At 39.7% G+C, this 9,131-nt stretch overlaps 1 protein-coding gene across 1 annotated transcript; it reads right to left on the reverse strand.

Moving 5' to 3' along the window:
• Positions 1 to 7,714: 7,714 nt before the first annotated feature.
• LOC308350849 (olfactory receptor 56B1-like) lies at positions 7,715 to 8,698 on the reverse strand (the record flags this gene model as incomplete). Its single annotated transcript, XM_080816317.1, has 1 exon — positions 7,715 to 8,698. The coding sequence occupies one exon, from the start codon at positions 8,696 to 8,698 to the stop codon at positions 7,715 to 7,717; it is 984 nt and encodes a 327-aa protein (XP_080672443.1).
• Positions 8,699 to 9,131: the final 433 nt, after the last annotated feature.

Here is a 9,131-nt window from a genome sequence, read left to right on the forward strand (position 1 = left end):
CTGTACTGTCATTTGTGAATATCTTCTCCCATTCCGTGGGTTGCCTCTTTGTTTTGTTGACTGTTTCCTTTGCTGTGCAGAAGATTTTGATCTTGAAAAAGTCCCAAAAGTTCATTTTCACTTTTGTTTCCTTTGCTTTTGGAGACATATCTTGAAAGAAGTTGCTGTGGCTGGTGTCAAATAGGTTACTGCCTATGTTCTACTCTATGATTCTGATGCATTCCTGCCTCACGTTGAGGTCTTTTACCCATTTTGAGTTTATCTTTCTGTATGATGTAAGAGAATGGTCAAGTTTCATTCTTCTATACAGCTGTGTTCTTTTTAATTCAGGCTATGAGTCTCTGAAAACTCTTTGAAATCTATCACACTTAAATTTACTATTGGTTAATTACCATTGTTTTCTCATTATTGCTTAACATGATTGCAACACAACATAGTAACAACCAGTAAACTCTATGGTTCTAGCCATTGTTCTCCTCTCCTGATCCCCACCATTTCTTTCAAATAGTAGAAAGGGCATGTACCTCCATAGAGACATTCTCCCATTGAACCACTGATGAACTCTTTAGCAAGTGCACCATCACCTTGTGCTAGGAACTAACTGTGCCCCCTTCTCCTCTCAGATTGGGCTTCTTCTTGCCACTGTGAAGTGGGAGATCAATTTCAGAACCATTTCTAACCACCCGTTTTTTGAATCACTCAATGGTTATGGACTTCTAAGAAACAGACTATAAGATAAGATTAGACATTGAATAGATGTATTAAGGAAAACAGCTGTGAGGTGTGAAGGTGAAGGAAGCAGGAGAAGATGAAGAGAGGCTTTAGCCTTAGATACTGTTCTTATTTTTTTTTAACATATAATGTATTATTTACCCCCACGTGTACAGGTCTTTGAATCATCTGGCTTACACGTTTCACAGCACTCACCATAGCATGTACCCTCCCCAATGTCAATAACCCAGCCACCCTATCCCTATCCCCTACCCTCAGCAACCCTCAGTTTGTTTCAAGAGATTAAGAGTCTCTTATGTTTTGTCTCACTCCTGATTCCATCTTGTTTCATTTTTTCCTTATCTATCCCCCAACAACCCCCAGTCCTGCCTTTCAAATTCCTTATATCAGAGAGATTTTGTTTCTTTTCATAGCCACATATTTCTTTTTTTTTTTTTAAGATTTTAGTTATTTATTTGACAGACAGAGATCATAAGTAGGCAGAGAGGCAGGCAGAGAGAGAGAGGAGGAATCAAGCTCCCCACTGAGCAGACAGCCCAATGTGGGGCTTGATCCCAGGACCCTGGGCTCATGACCTGAGCCGAAGGCAGAGGCTTTAACCCACTGAGCCACCAAGGTGCCCCTGTATATTTCTATTATATATATATATATATATATATATATATATATACCACACCTTCTTTATCCTTTTATCTGTTGATGGACATCTAGGTTCTTTCCATAGTTTTGCTATTGTGGGCATTGCTGCTATAAACATTTGGGATCATGTGCTCTTTTGGATCACTACATTTGTATCTTTAGGGTAAATACCTGGTAGTGCAATTTCTGGGTTATAGGGTAGCTCTATTTTCAACTTTTTGAGGAACTCCATAGTGTTCTCCAGAGTAGTTGCACCAGCTGTGTGATGTTGAGCAATTTTCCATTTGTCTGTTGGCCATTTGTATGTCTTCTTTGGAGAAACGTCTGTTCATGTCTTCTGTCCATTTCTTGTTCTTTGGGTGTTTGATAAGTTCTTTGTAGATTTTGGATACTAGTCCTTTATCTGATAAGACAATAAAACTAGTGTTTTAAGACAAACTGAATAAATTGATTACATCTTTGGTATGAGAAAGAAGATTCAAAGATAAGGTATTTTTTTCCACTCTCCCTGTAATACATGTTTTTTTACTTACTTTTTACATAATTCTTGTATGTTTTTACATATTTTTACTCACCTCTTTTAAAAAGTGTCAAAATCTCAGAAGTCAAAGTGCCAGGTGTGGAGCATTATAATATGGAAAAAAGATACATAGAGAGAACATACAGGGAAATGTCAAGGGCAGCAATTCAGGCACAGAGAGGACAATGGTTGCTTCACTTGACAGCTCTGAAGTCCTCCCTACCCCAGAATGCAAACCCCTTCTTTCCTGCTGACTGCTTTGAGGGAGGTTTTGGCAATATTGCTGCTTTTTACCTCTTGGAAAATATAAACAAAACTGGCAAATTTGATCTTCCTGCATTTATTCCTGTCACCATCCAGCATGGGTTTTTGAGTATTCTCTCTCACTTTATATCTGGTTAATGGAATATTAGCTTCCTTGAGAAGCTCAGGACATTCAGTCACGCATTACTCCATTGTTGTTGGAATCAACTTTTGCCAAGGTCTCTTTGCGTTGATTAGACACATCTTCAGAAATGTCAGTGGGAGTTTTCCATATAAAGACTATACCCCCAAACTACTAGAACACATACAGCAATTCAGTAATGTGGCATGATACAAAGTCAATTTACAGAAATCAGTTACTTTCTTATACACTAACAATGAAAATACAGAAAGTGAAATTAGAGAATCAATTCCACTTACTGTAGCACCAAGAACGATAAGATAACTGGGAATAAACTTAACCAAAGAGGTAAAGGATCTGTACTCAAGGAACTACAGAACACTCATGAAAGAAATTGAAGAAGACACAAAAAGATGGAAGACCATTCCATGCCCATGGATCAGAAGAATAAACATTGTTAAAATATCTACACTGCTTGGAGCAATCTATACTTTCAAAGCCATTCCGATCAAAATTCTGGCATTTTTCAAAGAGCTGGAGCAAACAATCCTAAAATTTGTATGGAACCAGAAGAGACCCCAAATTGCTAAGGAAATGCTGAAAAAGAAAATAAAACTGGGGCATCACATTGCCTCATTTCAAGCTTTACTTCAAAACTGTGATCACCAAGACAGCATGGGACTGGCAAAAACGGAACATAGACCAGTGGAACTTAGTAGAGAGCCTAGATGTGGACTCTCAACTTTATGGTCAAATAATCTTCGACAAAGCAGGAAAAAAATATGCAGTGGGAAAAAGACAGTCTCTTCAATAAATGGTGCTGGGGAAATTGGACACCTATGTGTAGAAGAATGAAACTCGACCATCTGTACACCATACACACAAAATTGGGCACCTATACGTAGAAGAATGAAACTCAAACATGTGTACATCATACACAAAGATAAACTCGAAACAGATAAAAGACCTCAACGTGAGACAGGAATCCATCAGAATCCTAGAGGAGACATAGGCAGTAACCTATTTGACACCAGCCACAGCAACTTCTTTCAAGATATGTTTCCAAAGGCAAAGGAAACAAAAGTGAAAATGAACTTTTGGGACTTCTTCAAGATCAAAAGCTTCTACACAGCAAAGGAAACAGTCAACAAAACAAAGAGGCAACCCATGGAATGAAAGAAGATATTCACAAATGAGAGTACAGACAAAGGGCTGATACCCAAGATCATACCCAAGATAAAGAACTCCTCAAAATCAACACCCACAAAACAGATAATCACATCAAAAAATGGGGAGAAGACATGAACAGACCGTTCTCCAAAGAAGACATACAAATGGCTACCAGACACATGAAAAAATGTTCATCATCATTAGCCATCAGGGAGATTCAAAACAAAACCACATTGAGTACCACCTTACACCAGTTAGAATGGTCAAAATCAACAAGACAGGAAACAAGAGTTGGAGAGGATGTGGAGAAAGGGGAACCCTCTTACATTGTTGGTGGGAATGCAAGTTGGTGCAGCCATTTTGGAAAACAGTGTGGAGATACCTTAAGAAATTAAAAATAGGGACGCCTGAGTGGCTCAGTCAGTTAAGCGGCTGCCTTCGGCTCGGGTCATGATCCCGGGGTCCTGCGGTCGAGTCCCACATGGGGATTCTTGGTCAACGGGGAGCCTACCTCTTCCTCTGCCTGCTTCTCTCCCTGCTTGTGTGCTCTCTCTCTCTCTGGCAAATAAATAAATAAAGTCTTTTAAAAACAGAAAAGAAAGAAAGAAATTACAAATAGAGCTTCCCTATGACCCTGCAATTGCACTATTGGGTATTTACCCCAAAGATACAGATGTAGTGAAAAGGAGGACCATCTGTACCCCAATGTTCATAGCAGGAATGGCCACAATCACCAAACTGTGGAAAGAGCCAAAATGCCCTTCAAAAGACGAATGGATAAAGAATATATGGTCCATATATACAATGGAATATTATGCCTCCATCAGAAAAGATGAATACCCAACTTTTATATCAACATGGATGGGACTGGAGGAGACTATGCCGAGTGAAATAAGTCAAGCAGAGAGAGTCAATTATCATATGGTTTCACTTACTTGTGGAACATAAGGAATAACATGGAGGACATTAGGACAAGTAAAGGGAAAGTGAATTGGGGGAAATCAGAAGGGGAGATGAACCATAAGAGACTGTGGACTCTGAGAAACAAACTGAGGGTTTTGGAGGGGAGGGGTGGGAGGTTGGGTGAGCTTGGTGGTGGGTATTATGGTGGGCACGTATTGCATGGAGCACTGGGTGTGGTGCATAAACAATTAATTTTGGAACACTAAAAAGAAATTAAAAAAAAAAGAAGAAGAAGATATGGTCCATATATACTATAAAGTATTATGCCTCCATCAGAAAGGATGAATACCCAACTTTTGTATCAACATGGACAGGACTAGAAGAGATTATGCTGAGTGAAATAAGTCAAGTAGAGAGAGTCAATTATCATATGGTTTTGCTTATTTTTGGAGCATAAGGAATAACACGGAGGACATGGGGAGATGGAGTGAAGGGAGTTGGGGGAAATTGGAGGAGGAGATGAACCATGAGAGACTGTGGACTCTGAGAAACAAACTGAGGGTTTGGAGGGGAGGGAGGTGGGAGGTTAGGTGAGCCTGGTGGTGGGTATAATGGTGGGCACGAATTGCATAGAACACTCGGTGTGGTGCATAAACAATGAATCCTGGAACACTGAAAAGAAATAAAAAATAAATAAATTAAAAAAAAATATGTTGGGGGGAGTCATACCATCCATTTGAAGAACATCTATGATGCTAAAATGCCATTAGACACAGACAACTTCTCTGAAGATAAACTGGCTAAACACCACTTTCAGAGCTGCTCAGCATGGACTGTCACAGGGGACCTGATCTGGCCCAAGAGTAATGTGACCAGTGGACCCAGACTACTTCTGCCCTCAGAATCTTGGCATCTGTTGTGGTTTTCCTTACAGCGACAGAGCAGAATGGCTTATTTTGGAAATCCATGGTCTTCCCTTCTTACCTCTTCTCATAGTTTTTTCTCTTCATTTCTGTCTGGAAACTTCCGACTGGTGGTTCTTGAGTAAATTTGTGTATTTGAAATTCTGTTCAACTGTGATGTTCAGGTTATCTCTGCTGAAATAACATGTCATTTATGTTTTGTTTCACTGAGCATGGCTTTATCATGGTCATTCTTATTTAATAGAAACAGCATCTTCTTACATCTTTCACACATATACACTATAGAATATACAATAAATAATATGTTTCAAATATATGTATCTTGTTATCTTGTCCTGAAATATATCATCATTAAAGAAAATAGTTTTATGAGTCCATAGGACATTAGGTATCAGCCTTTAAATGAAAATAAATAAATTCAAGTTTGTGCAGGAAGCCAGATTAATAAGGGAGATCCTTCACATTATTTTCATTATACCTGAGAACTGATAGAATTTACCTTGTATATCTAACTAGAAGATGAATGACAGCATACAGTGTGCAATAGAGCTGTTAGCATGTGGTAGGCCTATACCCCAAATTAATCCTCATTTTTCCAGAGATAATCAAGAGAATATGCCAACTATTGAATGAAATCCTCTAATCATGAACTCGGGGGAAACTAGCCCAGATCATAAGGAAATTCACGCTATTAGGGTAAGTCTTATTTCTGCTCTTCATCTTGGAAAAGAAAGAACATTTTCACGGCAAGATTTTCCCTGGAATAAATATCCTGCATCTGCCTCCTGGTCTACAGACTTCTTTATTTCTGTCCATTATGAATCTGCATCCCACCCACTCACCCTCCCCACAGGAGAAATGGTTCTGTAGGTAAAGCTTGTGAGTCAATCAGGATCCTGGTAAGAAAGCAAAGGCACACACAAATGTGAATCTGAGGAGAATTTCATGAAGTTGCCATTAACCGAGCTGTAGGTGAGGTTAAGGAAACAAAAAATGGATGTTGAAAAAAAAAAATAGTAGCTGTTTGGTTCCTGGAGACCAATGTAATGACTTGATCACTTCCTTGTCCTGAAGGGGAGAGAATATCTTTTTTTAAATGTTTTCGGATTCCACCTGGGTGGCTCAGTCAGTTATGTGTCTGACTCTTGATATTGGCTCAGGACATAATGCCAGAGATGTGAGATAGCAATGGGCTACCCACTGGGTGTGTCCCTACTCTCTCTACCTCTCCCTCTGCCCCTCCACTCTGCTCGCATGCTTTCTCTCTCTCTCTCTCTCTCTCCTTTAAAAAAAAAAACAAAAAAACATTTTTTTTAAGAAAAAAAAAACCTTTAAAAATATTCTTTGATAAACCATACAAGCTGTAGCTATCACTGGTGAGAAGCCTGGCAAGTGCTTCAGGGGCTGGGAGAAGAATAAAAAACCCAAACTCTTGGCACAACCTCACCAGATGCTAGAAAACAAAGGATACTGGGTTGCACATTATATGAATCCTGAGATCCAGGGTGCAGATGGTGCGGAAAGGGCAGAGAGAAGACCTGGAGAGCCAAATGGAGGAAAAGATAAATCCTTCTGTGCATCTGTTTCTCTCCCTTTCTCCCTTTCTCTTTCAGTCTCTGCCTTATTCTCTTTTCCCTCTCTTTGTCTTCTCTCCCCTCTTACCTACCTACCTATGTACTTGATCCTCTCACATTCTGTTTATCCAAGTTTGGTCATTTTTCCCTATTCAATCCAGAGCCCCATCATAGGTTGATTTGGCTTTGCTCATCTGAGATATTTTCAATTCCTGCCTCTGCATGCACATTATTGGATAGACACTTGTTCAGGCAGATAGACATTGGTCCCAAGTTACAACTATCAATAAACAATCACGATCTGTAACTCACGTCCCACTCACTTACTTCCTTGGATGTGTGTATTACTATATACCTTTTATTTTGGATGGGAGATACAAATCATAAATTCTACTTTTTATTCCATTTGATTAGTTTGGTAGGAAGTCCTTCCTTTTTTCACATATATTCAGCTCTTGAGAATATTTTGGAACTACTGTGAATTTTTTTTTTGAAGATTTTATTTATTTGAGAGAGAGACAGAAATAGTGAGAGAGAGAAAGAGCAGGGAGGAGAAGGGGAAGGAAGTTCCCTGATGAGCAAGGAGCCTGAGGCAGGGCTCAATCTGAGGACCCTGTGATCATGACTGGAGCTGAAGGCAGATGCTTAACCAACAGAGCCACCCAAGTGTCCCATGAATATTTTTTTATTCATTTATACATTTGATTCATTTATTCATTTTCATTTATTTATTCATTATTCAGAATGTTTTATAAAGTTATTTTCAGGTGCTTTTACAAAGTGAAAAAGATATCTCAAAGGCATTTACTTTCCCCATCATATTTGAAGTTCTACTATCCATTTTAGAAGAAGCCAAGGTTCCTGTGTATCATGCAGAAGGTCTTTGGTGCCTTGTGTTCTTTCCTAGGCTCAAACAAAACACCTTTTGGAAGCCTGCCCTGAGTTCTTTAGTCCTAAGTGCATAAACTATAGGGTTGAGGGAAGGGGGGATGATGTTGTGCAGCACGTTGAGCAGAACTGGAATCAAAGGAGCTTTGGGTTCTGCCAAGTGAGTTACTGAAACCACAACAACAGCTGTGTAGAAGAATAGAATAAGGATCAGATGGGAGCTACAAGTGCTCAGAGCTTTGGATGCAGCTTCAGCTGAGTTCAGTCTAAGTACAGAGCGCAGAATCAAAGTGTATGACAATATTATGAGACCTAGGTCACTCCCCATTCCAATCCATGCCAGAACCAACTGGCAGATGCTGTTTGGCCTCCTGTCATCACAAGCCAGGCTAGTGACCCCAAGGTTAGAGCACAGGCAATGCTCAATCTCATTCCTGGAGCAATAATTACGCTGGGCTGCAAGCACAGACACCGGAATGACAAACAAGCCATTTCTAAGTACCATGAACACAGTAGCTTTTAAGATTAAGGCATTGGTGACAATTGATGGGTAGCGAAGAGGGTAACAAATTGCTACATATCTGTCAAAAGCCATGCAGAGGAAGATACCAGACTCCATGCCAACAAAGCAGTGAATGGCATAAATCTGAGCAAAGCACTCAGGGAGGCTGATGACCTTGGCATCAAACCAGAAGATGGCCAAGATCTTGGGCATGATGGTGGTGGCCAGGCCCATGTCCACCACAGAGAGAATGCCCAAGAAATAGTACATAGGCTGCTGAAGGGCAGGGTCCTGACAAATGGTGATGAGGATGAGGGTGTTAGCACCAATTGCTGAGAGGTAGAGTATTGCCAATGGAAAGGAGAGCCAGTGTTGCCAGCTATGAATGCCTGGGAATCCCAGCAGGATGAACTCAGAGACCTGGAATTTGGAGCTATTAGAGCCTTTCAGAGATGCAGACATCTTTTCCTAAGAGAAAAAGAAAATGGTTTTCAAAGTTGCTTTCTTTGAGCAGAGTTATCATCAAACATTATTTTTAAACTGTCTCCATAGTTTGGTGCTGTAACAAAATGCATTCTGTAGTCCATTCCCTATAGCCTTTTAAAATATATGACAATGATGTTCCAGGACTTTGTCAGTAGATGTTAAAATTCCAAGGAGCAATTATCATTGTTGACTATTCAGGGAGGATTCAGCATGGATCTCAAATCCCTATTTGTGTTGTCCTCAGCCAGCTCATTTTGGGATCATCACATATATAGGATTTTTGTCATTGTTGTTTTTTTAAACTTTCATCATCTCTTCAGAAATACTGTGGAATCAAGTGGATGATTTTCTTCATTTTTGTCTCAATCATGCTCCAAGTTTTTATTAATAACAAAGAGATTTTTTAAAA

The sequence above is a fragment of the Martes martes genome, assembly GCF_963455335.1.
Source record: "Martes martes genome assembly, chromosome: 10".
NCBI lineage: Eukaryota > Metazoa > Chordata > Mammalia > Carnivora > Mustelidae > Martes > Martes martes.